We start from the raw sequence: 20,180 nt of genomic DNA, 5'->3' as shown, positions 1-20,180 counted from the left end.
CGTCTAAACTGGCAATCAACTTTGACATCTTAATATTCTGACAGTACGACTTTACCCACACTGCCATGCTAGACTTGCATTGTCAAAACTGTCAATTTATTCGAAAATTCCATATTTCTTCCTCACAATGTGTATAATTTTGATTTAAAAATAACACATCACACAGAGTTTATAGTTAAAATTCGGTGCAATATCCTTAGAGGATATTTTTATGTGGCAGTTTTAATAACACTATGAATTCGTTGAAAGAGGAGTATGTTTTCGAACCATTTAAGGTTACCGAAGTCAAGTTTAGGGGCTCCGAGAGTCCTCGGCCTAGGAGTGGTCATAGAATAGTTTGTGATGATGTAAATATATATTGTTTCGGAGGTTATAATCCAGTTTTACCACTTAACAGTATCCAAAGGGTCGATGCAACTTGGAGTCCACAACGACCTTTGTTTAAGGAACTATGGAGTTATTGTATTGCTACCAGAAAATGGAAACAACATAAGGTTGTACAAAATATGCCTGAAGAGCTTGCTTCAAATGCTATGTGTATGAATGGAAGATTTTTAATGGTTTGTAATATTTATGCAAAAAACAATTTGATACAATATCTAAGTTAATTTAATAACTTTTAATATTTTGATTATGCGAAAAAAATATTTTTTACTTTTTAACTATACTTAAACTTGCAGATATTTGGTGGAACTGGAGCTCCCTTTGGGAATAAATGTAGTAATGATGTTATTACATGGCGAACAAATCCTGGTGATGCAAAATTAGAAATTCTTGAAGTGTCTGGTACTAGACCGCCTGGTCAATATGGTCAATCAATTTTATGTCATGATGGTTACTTTTATACAATTGGAGGTACTAATGGATTTGCATACAACTGTGATATTTATAGGTTTGTATTTGATGACTATTCTTGTTCCCTCTTATTGTATTTTAAATATTGATCTAATTTTATTATCATTGTTTTCCTTTAAAATCTGTGTTCTTGTGTGTTTTTAAACATTATATTATCTACGTAAGAACATTTACAGTGGTCAATAGTTTATCATGAGAAGAATGTCTAAAGAGCCCATTTTGATAGAAACTAATGAGATGAGAACTTCTCTATATTGAAATGCTTGAATTTAAAGCCTTGTAGGGTTCTTTACAGACACTAATCTGAGAAGAAGAAATTAGAGATGGAGTAGTGAAACAATTCATTCTCTAGCTTTGATATAACTTAAAATATCCTTCACATTGTAATAGTACTTTACTACATTTTTTTGTTAACCGAACTTAAGTTTATTATAATATAGATCAGACACATTGTATGAGAGTGTATTACAAAATTCATTCCAGAAATACTGGTTATAGAGTTCTATTTATTTTAGGTTAGATCTACGAACAATGATATGGGAGCCTGTTTTTGTTGGAACAGGCCAAGAAGGTGAACCTGTTGGAAGATATCGTCATGAAATAGCCCGAGTGGGAAATAAGCTTTATATTATAGGTGGAGGGACAGGAGAGTGGGCCTTTGAACTCATGGAAATACCAGTGTATGATCTTGATACACACTCATGGATGGTTCTAACACCTAAAGCAGATGACACTTTAAAAAACACACTAGCACCTTTGCCTAGGAAATGCCACAGTGCTGTGCAAATAGATACAGAAACTGGTGTTCAAGTATTTGTAGTTGGTGGTTCAGATGGACAGTCAATGTTTGAAGATGTGTGGAGGTTAAATATATCTGATATGCAATGGAACTTAATGCAAAAAACAGTTCTGCCACACCCTCTTTATTTCCATTCTTCTACTATCACTTCTTATGGTTGTATGTATATATTTGGAGGTATTGAACCTAAAGACGAAGCAACCAGCAGAAATAATACTTTGTACAAAGTATGGGTTTGTATACCAAAATTAAGTGAAATTTGTTGGGATGCTATGTTAAGCTTTCATCCTAATTTAGACCAGATTGACAAGAAAACACTACTTAATATTGGTGTACCTATTCATTTTGTTGAAAGAATGCATTTTAAATGATATTATAAAATTTGTGTGTGAATAATTTTAATATGTATTCCCTGTCGTCTTTGTATATAGCCCATTTGACATAATATGTGTATTTAAATAAGAATTATAGTATGTGATTGAGGTATAGTTTACCTTAATATGTTATTAATGATATGTAAATATTTACAGTGAAATTCGGTTTTTAATAAAATGAAAAAATCTGCCTACTTTGCCTTTCGATGGAATGAAATAAATAAAATAATTCTTACTTTTTTATTGTGCCATACTTGCACGCGAACACGAGAAATCACAAACAGGTCATTGACAGTCTTTTCCTTAAAATTAATCTTGAAAAAATGTTATGATTTAAATTAAATACCAGTGCAGTAATAGAAGAATTGGTTCCCTTAAATAAGTTAATGCATTATTTAAATTTTTTTGCATATATTAAATACGTAAATTTCAAATACAAAAGTTATTACTTTGTACTTCAAGGTCATACGATATGTATAAATCTTCGCCCCCACCGAATAAACCCGTATTATGCTATTGCGGGCATGTTCCGTGTCTGTTAAATTTGGCATCGACAGATAGTATTACAATGATTTTTTTTCGGATTGTTTGTAAAATTAAAATGAAAGATTTTTTGCATCGGTTTATTCCATTATTAATGTTCTCCAAGAAAAAAGCAGTCTTTTACGGAAATACTTTAATGAAGCTCAAACGGTAAACCACTCACTATATAGTTCGGGAATGAAATTCTCGCCTACTTGCGAGTACTTACGATTCGTAAGAGCGAGTACGAAATTATTCGCGGGAAAATTTTCAATCAGTTTCCAGGAAAGGGTATTACTTGCTACTTTTTATGAATATATTTACGGAAACTACAATTTTTCCAGTAATATTTATTTACCTGCTAATATATGTATAAAAAAAACTGAACTAACAATACTGTAAGACTCGACTATCAATCACAAACAAAGCCCATGCGACTCGAAAAAAACTGTGAAAAACTATTTCGGTGAAAGAGTTGGCAGAAATGTACACATGAACAATATCATATTGAAATATTACTGATGACAGTCAATATCAAATTTCGCACGAATTGCATCGTAAAGGAAAATTTTAAAAACATTTAAATTTATTTCCATTAAAATCTGTATTCAGTAATAACTCTGATAATTTCTAGAATATATAAACAGAAATCAAATACATGAATGCAGAAAATAGCATTGATTAGGTATATAAATAACCCTTGTAGGATGAATATAACAAAAGTTATTAAAGAAATTCGGTTTTTTGTTTCTCCTGTAAAATTTGACTTGCGATTACGGGTTTATTCTGTGGGGGCGATGACATGTACAATTTTATCGGGCTATTCACTATCTTGGAATAAAACAACAAGTCTGATCTATATATGTTTTTTTGAGATATTAACAAAACGAAAATTTTTAATAGGACTTGGTCGTTTAATTCGTTAGATCATCAAAATATAAATTCAAAGAAGCAATCCTTAGTTGGATCTGTATCTATGTTGCACAGAATCTTCGCCACAAGCTTAAATGACACTATTAGGCCATGTGAAAACGCATGCACGGATGCAGGCCACTTCCAACATTATTGTTGGAAGTCCATGGGGTAGGCCTATGTTCATCATAGGATGAACAGCTAAAATGATAATGATTGCTGCGAGCGACGCAAATATTTATCCACATTTATATATAATTTATAGTGTAAATGCAGTGAACGAAGATTAACGGCTACTACATCAGTCGTCAATGCTGTGGCATGACATCGTGTGTACTAAATTTTTTAAAAATTTCGAATAAATTGGTTCAGTCTAGTCCTCATTATTCTAAGAAGCCCCTGCTTTTAACAATTACTATGTTTTACGTATTGGCACTGTTTATCTGGTAGTATGGTAGAATTCGATCATCGTCAGTCAGCCATGAGACATTTACTGGACAATGACCGCAGACTGACGGATCAGAGCGGAAAGCTTGCCACGCTTTTGCAAGGCGCTGTTTCGTTAATACTATAGGATTACGGCTCTCTTGGTAGTAAATAACCTTAAGAATATTTTTGTTTTTCTTTCAATACAGTGTAGGTTAAGCATTTGAAATGTATTATGTATAATTACGGAGTAAGACGATTGCTGTATCGATCTAAACCATGGTTACCGACTTCCACTGTAATATACGAGAATATAATATATTTATTTCTAGAATATTATATAAAATTAAGCTTACCTTAATAGTTTCTATAAGAAAACTATACTAAAAAGCTTCTTTTTAATTTGTATTTATATAAGCATGTTTTGTCATCATCAATCATGACAGTCGGTAAACACCTACTGCAGAGCATAGACCTCTTCCAAAGATCGCCTGGATGATCGATCGTCTTCCCTTATCCAGCGCCTTCCCTCGACCTTGATTATATCGTAGGTTCACGTGGAAGGCCTGCCCGCGTCGTGTCTACTGGCTTGTGGTCGCTATTCAAGAATTTTTCGGGACTATGACCGTCAGTTGTACGAGCCGAGAGATATGCCATTTTTGACGAGCAATTCTTGGACCTTCGTTGATGACTGGTTCTTCTGTATATCTTCTCATTTCTGATCGGATATCACAGCCATAAGTAAGTTTAGCGGGCATGTAAAGGTATATTGTTCTTTTACAACATTGTGGAGAATTGAAATATTTTTAGTACAAAACACTGTGTAACGCCATCTATTGCCTGTAAATAAAAGGTTCTAAGTCGTCAGAATAGTTAACTCAGAATTTCTTTGGCGTTTTATTTATATGATATCGATACAATTTTTGTCCTACAGAAGAGAGGTACTCGTGGGACAAATAAAATGAGAGCTAAAGATTCTTTTTGAGAAAAGTTTCGTGATAAAGTTATCTTAGTTTGGAAATGAATTGCTCTACGTTAAAGTTACTACAAAAAGAATCATGAGTTTGTTATGGGTTTTTCTCAGATCAGGACGCGTTTGGAACTTTCGTAGCTTTATTTAAAAAATTATTAATGCAGGGGAGCCTAATCTACAGCAGAAGCTAGAAATAACAAACGCCAGAAGAGAAAACAAATAAGGCTTTTCTGGCATTTTCTTCATGACGTTCCCAAATGGTAACTATATATGCTAACAAGTGATAACATGAATAAATATAAAGAAATAAATAAGGACAGTGTAGCCACCAACAGATCTATTTTATTATAAACAAATTTTGATTTTAATTTCAGAGCGATTGTAGAATTAATGGCAGAAAAATAATTTTAATTAATAAGTTCAATATTACAACAGACCAACTTGATTATATTTCTATTCTCTGTCATATGTTGTACAGTGGTTATATATCCATCATCATTATTATTTTAACCGTGAGATATCCAAAGTTGAACAAAGGCACCCCTTAAAGATTTCCAATAGGAACGGTTGTAAGTGGCCTGTAAGCATCGTCTTGTAACAACTCGCGTCGCGGTTCCTAAGGAATCCAGTCCTCTAGCTTAGATACGCCAAATAAGTCGAAGCCTTTTTTAACAATATATTTTCTAATCATAAGCTTGATAAAAGTATTTAATATTAATGGCATTAATCAATACTTCTTAAAATGATTAAAAAGGCAGCAAATAGTATTACAAATATCGGTCACGATATAAAGTTATAATTTTCAGATTTGATGTACAGTGTAAGGACAGTCGATAAGAGCTTCAGAGTTGGCACCCTTTGGTTTTTGAGGGAGCTTACTAGGTGTTAAAGTTACTAAGAAGACGTCTTGTGTGCTGGCATATATTTGACGCCATTAAAGTAAAAAAGAAAGTACGTCTTACGTTGACACAGTAATAAAACTCTCAAAGTCAAAGATGAAGATCAATGCTGGCTACAATATCGCAAACTCCTTTTGGAGACCCGAAACAGGCTTAAGCACCTTTCGCTCAGTCATTTTAAGCACAGAAGAGTTGTAAATTCCAACAGGAAAAAAGTATTTTTAATGACAAAAACAAATGGAAATCTATTCTCTGATTCGATTCGTATGAACAAAGTATATATTTTAAAATAATTGTATTCCACGGCGTTTAAATATCAATAAAAATTTTGTATGTTATAATTAACGAAACCTGTGATTGTCACGTAAAGTTAAAATCTGTTCTGAGATTGTTGTTTGTTGTGTGTCGACGTTTAACAAAACCCTTTATTAAAAAAATATATTTGTATGACATATAAATAAATGGAGCCGAGGGACATCAAGGTTGAATTTAGTGTGTCGTTATGTGTAGCGTGTGTTATTGCGTGTTTTAATGTGTCTTATGTAGAGTGTTGACGTTTAGTGATCCGATCACTGGCAGAGCAGTAATCCTTAAATTTATGGACTGTAGAGATATCACGGCGTTTATTTCTGCCGCCAAGCGCTAGTGCGTAAGCATTATTTTGTTCTGTTTTTAGAGGGTCACGGTTAGTGAAAATATTGATAAATTTTCTGAACAGAATCCATGTAATTTTTTAATTATTGTGAACAGATGGTTATGACAATCATGTTGAAAATGTCTTTTGGATAAAAATATGAATCAAATCGACAGATAGATATTTTAGATTGGTTTAAAAATTATTATCTGTTAGTTATATCTATAAACAGGATAATTAGATATGGATGTAAAGTTATATCTATAAACAGGATAATTAGAGATGGATGTAAACGTTTTAAAGGGGTGAATGTATCGGTTAATGAGCATACATCCTGTACGGCATAGTATAAGAGATTTCGACTTATGTACTATCATTGTCTTTGATACTTGACATTTCATATATTTAATTTGCTAAGTAGAGATAAACTAAGAACTGATTTCTATTAAATTTCACTCGCAAATCGGTTGCGAGGGTGTTTATATTGGAGAGAAATGCTTCTACAAACATTCAATTGTATTGTTATCAATTTGCTTCTACAGTTAAATTTTTTTTGTCCAGCAGAAATGTTGTTTGCCTTTGGGCATTTATAGCTTCTCTGAGTTTGAGGAAACAGACCGAATGTTGCTTAAACTAAAATTATTTACAGTTACATATTTCGTAAGCTCCTACGTAAACCGCGGCTTGAGTCGCCACTATTTATTTCACAACTTTTGGGAACCGTCAAGCTTCTATCGATTGCCCTTAAATAGACTATCGAATCGGAAAAAAAACTACTTGAAATCGTGTCGGACATTTGTAATATTATTTGCTTCCAAAAAGTAATGACGTGAAATAAGTATTAATTGATAGAATAAGTTCGAAATAGTTGTCAGATTAAGTTTTTTTTAGGAAAATGTTGCAAAAACAACTTCAAAGGTCATTTTATAGTCTTTTACAGAATTAATGGTTTTCTTAGAAATAGACGTTATGTCGCTTGGACATATAAGTTGTATCAAAAAATCTACAGTGTCTAAAATTATATTAAAAGTTATCCTTAGATCGGGTCGAATCCCTGCATTAATCATTTTATTGGATTGGAAGCCCAGATTCATCCTAAATGTTAACAGGATCTTGTCAATGGTCGCAGATTGCAGTGTGGTTAAATGCGTGTAATAAAGCCGGTCAATTCCGTTTTCAAGGGCGAACGTTGTGGCGACCGCAACAAGTGCTACACGCGTCGGCGTAGACCGCGTAAGGCGTGCGTCCCGCCGCCTGCGGTTTCGCGCCAATTCGCGGCCGCAGTGATGGGAAGCGCGCCTCGCGAGCGGGACACCGGGTTCGCTTCACATCGGTATCACAACGATTCGAAACACGATAAACAATCACTTTTTTCTCCTACGATATTAAAAACTATAAATACTCTTATTAAGTTTTAAGAATGCGTGTCACTAACTTTAATTGCCAAACTTTATCAATATTTATAGAAGATTATGTAAATAATATTTTAGTGCGCCCATTTAAATAAATATTATAATGTGTTTCAAACATAATATCTTTGGTGTCAAATTATAAACATGGTTGGGACGACTGAAGAGATGGTGACGGAAGCTACGACTTCCGTCCCGGCACCTCATCGTTCGCCAACGCCGGAGTTACATGCAACGTACACATCCTTAGAGATTCTTGTGGCTTTGGTGGCAGTGGTTGGTAACGCTATGGTGATACATGTGTTTCGCCGCGACCGAAGGCTCCGTCGTCGCACAAATTACTACATAGTGTCTCTCGCGGTAGCAGACTTTTTAGTTGGTCTTCTGGGAATACCTTTCGCTATCCTGGCTTCGGTTGGGCTACCAAGGAACCTCCACGCATGCCTCTTCACAGTTTCCTTACTCGTGATGCTTTGCACTATAAGTATCTTCTGCCTGGTGGCGGTATCAGTAGATCGCTACTGGGCTATTCTCTACCCCATGTGCTACTCCAGGAACGTGCGTACCAGAACAGCAATATGTAAGTATTTATTACAAATTTAATGACGTCAGTACAACAAATGATCACCGCCGACAGTAATAACGTCTTAAGTACTTTAATTGGCCGTTAAATTGTGAGAGGGTTATTGATATACATTTTATCAGAGGTCATTCCATGTCGTTATTTTTTATTGTTATCATTCTTTGAATACAATAGCCATCACCCACTTAAACGGTAGGTTATGATTTTATTTATTGTTATGACAGTATAATATTATTTATATTCATTCACAAGTAATGTTAAGATTAAATGTTTTCTAGACAGAATTTTCCGCCGGCGGAAACACAAACTATTTATTCACAACATCCAAGATCTTTATTTAAAGAACTTTGTAACCAATGTACTTTCAAAGTCGAAAAAATTATTGATTTAAATTTATTGATTTTACTAAAACGTTCGCTTGAAACTTTTTGTCATGTAATTTTAAATTATAGTAAATCGCGTTAGATTAACTGAAAATAGAATTAAAAAAATAGTAAGGAGCCAAGACGACATCATGTAATATCAATATAAAAATGATTTTTTTGTGTAACATTATGTACTTGTTAAAAGTACTTTTTTAATCAAGCTTGTATTTAGTTGATAAATACATCTTGAAAAAATAATAAATATAAAAAAAAATTTACCACAAAATATTCAAAAATATGGTTTATGAAAAATTGCGACGGTTAAATTATTACTTGCATATTAAAATATGTGGGTCCTGTAGAGTAATTTTTTTCGATTTCTTCGACGTTTATCCAACACTGCATGCATTTTTAAACTATCGCCAATGGACGTGTCCTTACATTCAAATGACTCGTTACCGTCTAAAAATGGGGAACTTTATTGGTTAGTTTGGCAAGTCATGTGCAAACAGTTTATGAAGTAGCTGAGAACTTATTCATAAAGATTACGAGATCTGTCTTCCACCGGTTGACAGAAAATAGTTCGTTTGTTTTTTATAAATCGATTATTTTATTTTATTATGAAACAAAACATTAAAAAAACCCTAACCATCGTCAAAATCTAAAATTTGTAGGTATTAGGTTTGAAATTTTTTTTTAGTAATATCGTATATTGACCGGCATTTAATTTGGCGCTTCGGGTATAATTTTTATAACACAATCGTATTGAACTACACAATATATATATTTTTCTATTTTATCTGTAGATTATTTTTGAAAAAAGAGATTTTCGACATGTTAAATCAAATGTAGGAAACTATATAAGCTTTTAATGGGAATATTTTTTAGTAATTTTTAATAACGTATGTTGTGGATTTTTCTTGATTGGTTTAAAAAAAGACCTTTTAGAAAAAAGTATAATAAATGCGAAAAATATTATATATAATTTTTGTATTATTTATGTTTATTAGCTAGTAATTGTTGCAAAACCCAAAAGATTGAGTCAAACAGTTTTTATTTTTATTTTATATAGACTCAATAAAAAATGGAAGGTGAAAAGTGTAATTAACACCTTGATTAAATATAAAAGAACTATAATATTAAAAACATTAGTAAATCTAGATAAATATAATGTAAAGCTCTTTTATATATAAGTTATTAAAAAATCCGATTATTTAATTTCGAATGCTAAAACCATATAATATATGAAAAATACTCATGCTAACTTCCTGATAAAAGCAGTGGATAGTATGGAAAGAGTTTGTCATCAATTACTTGACGGCGTTTCAAGATGGAATCAACCTTCAGAAATGAAGATACGAATTAAAATTAAATGTAGATATTAATAATTTTATTTAACTTAATATTTATTTACAATTCATTTTAGTTACGTATTACATAAAAAAAAAAACAGTTAAAACGCACAACGTTTTAAGACTGTGTGTAGAGAAAAACACACTACCAGATTACACACGTTTGTGAAGATAAGAAAAAAAAATGCTGAATAATTAACGATAATTACACATTCTCAAGTATTTGTTGCCCCATTATAAGATACATTTCCCAGTGATAGTATTTGCGGCATTTCAACGGTTCTCGTGTTAAATCACATAGGTCGAAATAGTTCCAACCGATAATCGATGTAATTTTATTTGTGGTTCTGTTGGTTTGGTAATATTTAAAAATTAGCTTAATAAATTTGTAATTTAAATTTAACTTTTACTCTTTATTTTACACTGTAATAAATTTGAATAATAGAGCGTCTATGGCTTAAAAATAAATTGTCCAATATTAATGACTTTATTTGCATACTGAAGCTATAATTTATCCGTTTTTACGATTATAAATTAAAGTGTGTGTAGAATTTTTGAAACCTGCACCGATCACATTTGTGATTCCAAACAGATGTCTTCTTAGAAATGAAATCGACGTATTTCGTAAGCAATTCCATAGTTACAAAATGTTTTGGATTCAATCATTTATTGTGAAGGCAGCCATATGTATGCTCCTTCGTTTAGTCGAGAATTTTAAGAATAAGAGTATCTCAGTAGCATAAATATGTATTGAAATATATTGTAGTTAGAATTATATCTTCAATTAATTGCAAAAACAAGATATATTAGTTGTTAGTGCACTAAATATTATTTGCGAATGACACGTGGCCGCTAAAGCCTGAAGGTTCTGCAGCGGAGACCGGCAAACGCAACATAGGACCCACAAAGTGAAAAGAAGACCCTAAGGTTTTCGGAAAACGCAGGATGCAGGCCGTGTAGAACCATTATTATTGAAAATCTATAGAACAGGTCTATGTACAGTTGTGGACATCCTGCAGCTAAAGTGATGATAACAATGATGAAATATTATTTTTAATAAAATTAAAATGATTTTATCGCATTTTCAAAATTGATTAAAATACAAAGTTAGTATTATAATTAAATCACTGATGCATAAAAAAATAAAGTCCGATGATTTCCTTCTACAGACTTTTGGGTTTAATTCAACGATGGACAACAATTATTTTTTGGTTAATTGCTAATTGGGAATATGTCTAAATATTGTCCGAAATTAGTATAAGTTATGATTTTTATAATAATATTACACTTCGATCGACAAATTATTTAAATGTTACGTAATAATATCTTCTTTATAAATAAAGGGAATGATGTTACGTCACGTTCATAAGTTTATTTTATAAATTTTTATTATGCGATAACCGCTCGAGATCGGTCATTTTGGCGATCTTTAGGGCGGACCTGTGCCTTACAGAGAGTGGCTATCGACTGACAATGTGACAATGAATCAGATATTGTTCATTGATGTTGATTTTGAAAGCCTTACGTGAGAGTTACAACACTTTTTGATGTATACTAAAAATGTGTTAATATATAGTGTGAAACATTTTAGCTACATTAATTGCGTGGAAAACTAATATTACTCCACTAATTCCTGTTTATTAGTCTTGTGACGTTAAAATAAACTGTGTAAGTAATTGTTTTTTCACATAGCTAAAAAATATAATATTTGAACGCAAATAATCGTATTAATTAATGATCAATATCTGTATCTATCAAATCTTTAGAACGTGATATAGTTATTTTTTCAAAAGGTTTATTAAAAAAAAAATGAGTTTATTCTCATTGTATCCGATAAGGAAGTGTTGACCTTGTTGCGATTGAATGTGGTCGAGAAAACGTGTAAATGTCTATAGCAATAAATAAGCACGTTTATAAATAACAGAAGATGTTACTGTTATATTACGATTAGTCGTTCACTTATTGTACCTATATTCGATTTTTAATATGATTGTGAAGTCGAACTATTTTTATTACAAAAAATTTACGGTTTGTACTTTTTACGTCTCGATTCCAACCGTTTTTAACATGTGGTTAAAATAAATTTTTCTAAGTTTTCACTACTGTTTTGTTCTCATACTTTGTTTTTCATATTATTTCTTATAATGTGGCTGGTGCAAATATCACTGTATCTTCTCTTTAGTTTTGTAAGAATTCAGTAGGTATTTTTTTGTAAATCATATATAATTTTATTAAACGATAAAAATTAACAAGATAATAGTTTATTATTCAAAATAACAAAACAAAATATATACAATATGTAACAAAACATACAGTTAAAAAAGCATACTTATGTAGACGTATTCAACTCTGATTTATTTCATTCGCCCCATAATTTGAAATTAAATACATTTCATGAAATAAAAAATGCAGTAAAATGCAAAATGTATTTAATGAGATTAAGTAAATAAAATATGTAGATTTTAAAAATATATATGTTATTTGTATCCTGTATCATTGTTCAGAACTTAAAAAGTATTTTTTTAGGTTCAATCCACATATATCCTTATGAGCTGTTTAAATAGGAATGCACTAATACTTGCATTATTTTACCAGCATGAATGGATGCCATAATAACCAGCAGCAGTTGTTATGACAATGTATATCAAATTTATCATCATTATTTCAGTTCTTTGACGTCCACAGCTGAACATAGACCTTTCCTATAGATTTCAAAAGGAATTTACCGACAGCCTTTATCATGGTCGTCTGTACACCTTATGGATGAAAGTCCTTCGCTGTGCCAGTCTCCGGTCTCCACACTAAAACAAATGAATAAATGAACATCGTTGTCGTTTGCTTAATGTATATAATATAGTATCTATTTCATTTGGCACATCGGGCGATTAAGACTTTCGGCAAAGAAAGGCTGGGTTCGGTTTTGTAGACCGTTACCTTCATCGCACAGTCCTCTGATAACGTTATAAGTAGAGTAGTTAAAAACAATTGTTTTTAAAAAAGAGTAATATTTCCGACGAAAAATTATAAAATTTGGTTACTATAATATTTCCATAAGTACGATTTGATTTAATACTTCATTAGGTGAAGTTTTTTTTACAATTGGGTTTTTATGGACATCACGGAGTTCCGCTTAATGCCTGTGGAGAAGTTTCCTGTGAACGTGATTATTATTGCGGTCGCGGCACAATAGGAAACAAAGGAAAACACTTTTGCCTAATTTTAGAACGTTGCTCATGAAAAAAAAATAGGTTAATGTAAGCGTAAGGTAATAAATATTTATCATCCGTACATTGTTAATAACAGTTTTATCTGAAAATAGGTTTTGTGCGAATATCCATTACGTTAGATTAATATTGATAATATTTCAAACATGGCCGCATGTGTATCGTGAAAGCCTATAAAATTTGAATGGTAAGTTTCTATTGAGTCCTTCATTACTTATTCATTTTATTTATATGAGAAAAAGATTGAAAATAATCGCAATAAAGTAATTATAACACAGCTCTTGTGAAAATAAGCTCTAAATAAATTAAAAATAAGATAATAGAAGACAATGGTGTGTTGTAATTTACAATTTTAGGAATGCTCACAGACTAATAAAAGATGATAAAATCTAAGCCTAAGTTTAAATATTTATTATCGATTTCTATATAAGCATGTACCCAGTAAAGTAATAGAGACGATGATTTTATTTTACAATAAAATCAATTATAACAAATATAGATAAAAGAGTATCGTTTACACTTAAAATATATAGTGTCGTCACTGTATAATCCACTTCTGGACATATATCTCTCTTTTAGATTTCCAATAAGACCGTTACGTAGTGGCCTTTATCAATCGTCTTCTGATGACCTTAACAAGGTCATCTGTCTACCTTGTGGGTGGATGTCATACGCGCTTGCCGGTTCGTGGTCTCTACTCCAGAAACTTAAGTCCCCAGCGGCCATCTGTTCTGCCTGCTACGTGGTCTGCACACTGTCACTTCAACTAGTCAATCCACAGGGCTATGTCGTATGCTTTCGTTGGTCTACAGATTTTTTATCCCTGATTTAATCTTATAGAGGAATCCTGAGCATAGCGCTCTTTATGACGTCACTTGTTCGGCGTGAATTAAAAAATAATGTACACATTTTACTCCTCACTGTAAGAACAAACATAGAATAAATTAATTTCCAAATTACATAAAACGTAAATTAATTTACACTACGTAACACGAAAGTATAAAAGATATTGTTGAAGATAAAGAAAATATTACATAAATCAGAAAATGTTTCAGTTTATTTCCTAAATTTCTAACTACAAACTATATATACATCATGATACCTCTGGAAACGTAAGATTTAAAGCGATGAAATTTGGTGACAATATTCCGTTTGCTGCGTAGAGAATATTTTATTACACTCCGCCTGCAAGAAGGGTTGAGATGTGGTTTATTAAATATGTTTATTCTTAAACTATAGAAGTTGTAGATATAAAACTTTGCCAGCACATTTTTTAGCATATTACAAAAGACCAAGAAACTATTTTATGAAAATGCACCAACAATTGCGGCCACGCGAAGCGGTTGGGGAACTTCTAGTTTGGTATACACAAGCGCTAGGTTGTAAAGTTCCTACTCCTCACTATAAAATAAATAATAAACAAGCATATTGCTGTCTAATTCATGTCAATAGCTGTATTCTCAAAGGGTATTTACGGCTTATCCCAATAAGGGAAAATGCAGATGCGCTGATGTTTGTGAAGATAATGAAAGAATTCTTGTTTATCAGTATTCCGATCTCTAATGTTCTTCGCACCTCACAAGATAAAGCTAAGTTGTCCTTCGAGTTACGTGGAGTACCTTGCATAGTAATCTAACCTGATCTCTGCATTTTCATACTGGTTTACGATGGCGTTTAACAGCCTATTATAGATTTGAAGTTTATGCGTTAAGAAAATCCATCATCGTCATAATTTTAGCCATAAGGCGTCCACCATAAGCCATAAGCGTTGACATTGGATCGGAAGAAAAAACTAATCATCGATGTCATTCAACTTGGCCAGACCCCTTGACTGATTCATCATCATTTCAGCCATGAGATGTTCATTCTTAGATGAAGCTCCTTCATAGCGTTCATATTCTTCAAAGCGGCCAGCGTCCAGCGTCTTGACTAATTAGATCATAGTTAATTAATATATAAATTCGTGTTGACATTGACCTGTCAAAGCAAGCCTATTATAAGGTACAGATGTGCTTTTTGTCAATTTAAAAAATGAATACCTTACCAATTTAAGTAACGTGCCTAAGGTGAGATGAAGTCGAATTACTATATCTTTAAATGAAATATTTGAGCCTATAATGACTGTTGTGGAACTTTTTTTGAAGGAAAGTCTGTTGTCTGTTGCATAAGGCGCTTAATCTATTATACCTTATTTTAAAATAACCTCGTGGTTCTCGGGGGCTTTAACTTAGGCCATTATACACTGACGCGCAGCTCCGACTCAAGCATGCCCGTGAGTGCCTCCACTTATTCACTATTAATTAGGTATCATTAACATAATTTCGGAAAGCCTCCGCTGTGAGAAGAAATTCCGGCAACGCTTTTTTCTGCGGGTGGAGAAAATTTTTACCGTACCGTAACGTACGTACCGTACGTTGTAATGTCTTTTGTATGCTTGCATGTTATTGTCTATTTGCGGTTTGAATATTTTATGTAGATTTGTTTATTACCCTCGGATAGTTAGAAAGTCCAAAAAATGTATTGGTTTGAGGATGGCGCTATAATGTAATGTGCCCGGAGGAATTGATTTGTAGGCGATGGGACCTGAAATGAATGTATTTGACTCGCTGATAGAAGTTTTGTTTTACATATTTTCAATAAATGCAGAGTTAATATTTACAAACTAAGTACACTCGCATGGGCTTTACAATGTTAATATTTAAATCAAGGGGGCTGTAGAACGATAAGGACAGTTGCAATTCGATTCGATAATTTCCTAAAAAAAACTGTTAACCAAAGTTAGATCAATATGTAGGACTTAAAAATTAAACCATAACGTTTCATTCACTCTAGAATGATTGTATGTTTTTAGTAACTATAAAAAATAACGTAACATTTATCTAATAATGTTATATCTAACCCATTGCAACTGAAAGTCTTCAGAAGATGACTCGTTAGTTCAATGATTTTACCGTCATTCCGTCATCGCAACGTCCGTCATGCTATAACAGAGATACTTTAAACATTAGTTCACATCGAGCGTATAGATAGTGAACTTATTTTAGTACGTGCATATTTATATTTCGAGATCGGGTTAGTAAATTTGTTAGGTCATGGACGCAATACTTTTTTATTCGCATCACGTTTGTGCTTACTGAGTATGTATAATGAAGGTTAGTTTGCACAGGTGTTGAGAGAAATGCTACCGAGAGAAATCCGATAGAAATTGTTGTTGAATTGTTGAAATTTAAATAAGAAAAGTGATACCCTTAACTTGTACAAAATTATTACATTGTATACATTAACGTATAAATAAATATTATTTATATTTTTGTAATAGAAATACTATTATATTTTTATCTTGAAATATTAGACTCTACAAACTCTCCAATCTCCTCGTTCCAATTTTTATCAGTTTATTATTTTATTTACAAATCATGTATTTAAAAAGTTAAATTTATTGTTTGCATAGTCAAATTTATAAACGAATTTTTGCTTTTTAATAACATGGAGCTCAAAAGAAAAAAAGTATAATATTTTTCTTTAAAATTTTTTAAGTTTGTTTTTGTTTTAAAATATTCATGAACATTTCGCGTAAAGTTTATAATTACGGTTATAATAATCACGACAACTGAAAAACAATATCAAATTACTAATGATATCTAAGCTCCTTGGTTGTGTTTACAACTTTTTTCTTATTATAGTCGTCGAACAACAGGACGGTTCTAAGCGGTGAAACGATAATGATCACATTTTATATTTAAAATCAAGCAAAAGATTTTACATAAATAAGTTCACTTTCCAATACATGTAGATAATACTGACACGTGAATTTAAATGGAAAATGTCACATGATACACCGAAACTGAATTTATAGCAAACTAAATTAACAGCATAATTTCAGGAAATTCTGCTATTAATTTATTATTCAATTTCAGCCGTTTTGATCATGTAATTCGCACTTGATTTTTTTAAGGCTTTGTTATGGTAAATATCAAAAGAACATAGAATCAATCAATCGGAACGATTGCAGTTTTGAAACTAGAAATTGTAAAGCGATCAACGATGGTATTTTTTCTATACATAAGATCTATATCTAATAATAATAATTACATACAAACCAACAGAAATGCGAGATAGTTTAACGTTAGACATCATTAAACACAAAATAAATCTTACTTCCTAATAATCTAATTAAGAGTGAACTTGAATGCATGTGTACTTCTGATTCCAAGAGCCACATCAAACAGACGTTGTCCTTTTTTGTTATTCTTTATTATGAATAGCGTTTTTTATTAACTTCTATATAAATTGATTATATATTTTTTTAAATTATCTACGTAGCATTAATATAAGACCGGGTTTTCGTCTTATCTACAGAAAAATTGTAATTCCCTTTCTTATCGATTTTGATAGAAACCTTCCTTACGTTTTTACTCATCGTTATATAAGTCGATAGACGCACACTGCAGAGACATCCGTCAAAGATTGCCGCGCTGAGCGGTCTTGTGGCGGTCTTGTGCCGCCCTTATACAGCGACCTTCCATGACTTTTTGATTGATTTGATTGTTTAATACCGGTTAATAGCATATTTACATGAATACCAACTAATCTGTTTTATGGCATCACAATTAAAAATCAGCACTTTCTTGAGTATGTGAAAAATTCGAATAATTTCATCGTATATGTGTTTATCCAAGTGTGAAGTCCTTCTTACTTAAAAAGGAATGAAAACACCATTCATAAATAATGTTTCTCTCATTATCAAGTGAATCGCCACACCGTATATTGCAGGCTTTTGAATAATTTAATTGTTATAAATTAGCAGTTAGTTATGAATATTGATAATGTTAATTATGTAATTATTTTAAGTAACGATAAGTAATTTGAAAAAAAACTTATCAACAAAGCTATGAAAGTGAACTGAAAAATATTTTAAATAAAATTTTTCATGTGATCAATCCTACAAAATAAATAAAGTCCAACGAACGAATATTAATGGCGACAACGAATTTTCAACGTGTTAGATAAGCTGTACGTTCTACGCAAAAAGAATTCAAATTGATGTATATTGTAAAAGATGAATTATGTAAAATTTGCTTGCTTTTTAACATTAGAATACCATTGGTAATTAACATGTTACAACTATAATGCAAAACGCAAAACTGTAAAACTGTTTAAATATTAATATGTAATTAAAAATTTAATAAGTAATTTTTTAGCTTATTTTACATTTATTGATGATCAGTTTTGATTAATTATGTCATGATTGCATAGCTAAAATTTTATGCGTGAGAAAATTTTATTTTAGTTTGATAAACTTCCTTTTGATACGTTGAACTAGCTACAATATATCGATTGCTGATAAGCAGCAGAGTACACAATAAAACCTGACTGTTCATTGCCTTTGAAAGTTGTTAACTTTAGTTGTTAACCGTTAGTTTCGAAGTCAAACAAGACTGAGATTAAAATTTTTATTAACTTTTTTATTTAAGATAGTATTAGTTACTGTATATTGTTTTTCATCTGTTAAGAATATTATATTGACGGAATTTGTTTTTATATCCATCATGGAGCCTTCATCTCGCGCAAACGGATTACCATTTATTTTGATTCCTGGACAACTCCCTTCTTTGTAAAACGTTAAATGATGATTATGGGATTAAATCTAATTTAGTTCAGTTTTTAGCCGAAAAGAAGCAGACTTTACATGAGCGTTAAAGATCGTCATAGATTAAGGTTTATTTAAAGTAAAAAAAAATATTTGATTTCAATTATTGATTATTGACTATTATTGATCAGACTACGGACTAGAAAGTGCAGCGCACGCGTCCACCCATAAGGTTGACAGACGTCTTTATTGAGGTAGTCAGAAGATGTTGGATGTTGGCTGCTTCCGTTCTTATTGGGAATCTATGGGGGAGATCTACGTCTAGTAGTAAAATTCCTATGATTGAATGACAAGTATTTTAAGGTATTGTAAAAAAATAAGTATTTAAGTTTTAAAAATAATATTGAAAAGGACTGAAAAAAATTGTTTAAATTAGATACTGTGTGACTTGATTTTTTTGTTAACATCTATTTGTATTATTGTATAGCGAGCATATGTTACCTAATCCTTGCATAAAAATGTATGATTCACTAAAAGTTATTTCAGCTAACTTTGTTTACTCTTACGCAGTCTTGCATCGAACCATTCATCCATCATTACGATTGAACGTTTGGATTCTTCTGGCAATGTAATGTATTACATCTGTTATAATACCTTCCGTGTATTGGACATTCCTGAAGTCAAACTAACTGAAAAGTTGTACTTTGTTTATTTTGACCGGTTTGTATTTGACAGGCGAATTATAAATCTGTCAATTTTTATAGTTTTTATTATTTATATTATTCTTATACCATTATTATCGTTATTTTAGACATAGGCTCTAAAGATTTTCAATAGGACTGGTTGGAAGCGACCTGCGTGGTCTCCACTCTCGAACCTTAAGCCTCAGTTCTGCGTGCTATGTGACCTGCCCTATGGTAAATTGCAGTCATTTGAATATGCCAATTTGCTGGTACATATCGGTTATTTTGTTCGTCTATGGATCTTCTCATGTCTGATTCGACCTTTCAGGGAAATTTCAAATATGGCCATGTTATTCAATGATAAAATATAATATTTCTAACACCTGTTAAATGGTGATTTATGTTACATAGTTAATTGACAATGTTATAAAGAGATAGTGATATCTTCTGCGAATTATTTATTTGTAGAAATGGCTATGTATATTTACATTACTAAAATTTGTAGATGTGTCATCGTTGATAATATCAATATTATTTCTTTATTATAACTTAAATTGTCTCTTTACATACATAAATGTGT

The 20,180-nt window shown here is 31.7% G+C and overlaps 2 protein-coding genes across 2 annotated transcripts in view; both read left to right on the top strand.

Moving 5' to 3' along the window:
- The first annotated feature begins 72 nt into the window (after nucleotides 1-72).
- Nucleotides 73-2,221, top strand: slim (scruin like at the midline). Its single transcript, XM_068773737.1, has 3 exons — nucleotides 73-560; nucleotides 681-892; nucleotides 1,371-2,221. Exons 1-3 carry the CDS (start codon nucleotides 234-236, stop codon nucleotides 2,023-2,025), a joined length of 1,194 nt encoding a protein of 397 aa, XP_068629838.1. The 5' UTR covers nucleotides 73-233; the 3' UTR covers nucleotides 2,026-2,221.
- Nucleotides 2,222-7,927: 5,706 nt separating this feature from the next.
- Nucleotides 7,928-20,180, top strand: part of AdoR (Adenosine receptor) — a 76,506-nt gene continuing 64,253 nt past the window's right edge. Inside the window, exon 1 of the mRNA XM_068774047.1 lies at nucleotides 7,928-8,383. Within this exon, the coding sequence (XP_068630148.1) occupies nucleotides 7,951-8,383 (433 nt within the window). The 5' untranslated portion in view covers nucleotides 7,928-7,950. The remainder of the gene's footprint in view (nucleotides 8,384-20,180) is intronic.

This window comes from Battus philenor, unplaced genomic scaffold, assembly GCF_028537555.1.
Source record: "Battus philenor isolate CCGP_79_NKW_IND1 unplaced genomic scaffold, ilBatPhil1.0.hap1 SCAF_6, whole genome shotgun sequence".
In the NCBI taxonomy this organism is placed as follows: Eukaryota; Metazoa; Arthropoda; class Insecta; order Lepidoptera; family Papilionidae; genus Battus; species Battus philenor.
The sequence above is the reverse complement of the archived record's forward strand: the minus strand, read 5'-3'. Positions and strand labels throughout refer to the sequence as shown.

Excerpts from the sequence above, each read along its gene's own strand:
- slim (XM_068773737.1), top strand. The coding sequence starts at position 234 with ATGAATTCGTTGAAAGAGGAGTATGTTTTCGAACCATTTAAGGTTACC. Across the intron at positions 561-680 it reads TGAATGGAAGATTTTTAATG|ATATTTGGTGGAACTGGAGC; the intron begins GTTTGTAATATT and ends TTAAACTTGCAG. Across the intron at positions 893-1,370 it reads TACAACTGTGATATTTATAG|GTTAGATCTACGAACAATGA; the intron begins GTTTGTATTTGA and ends TATTTATTTTAG.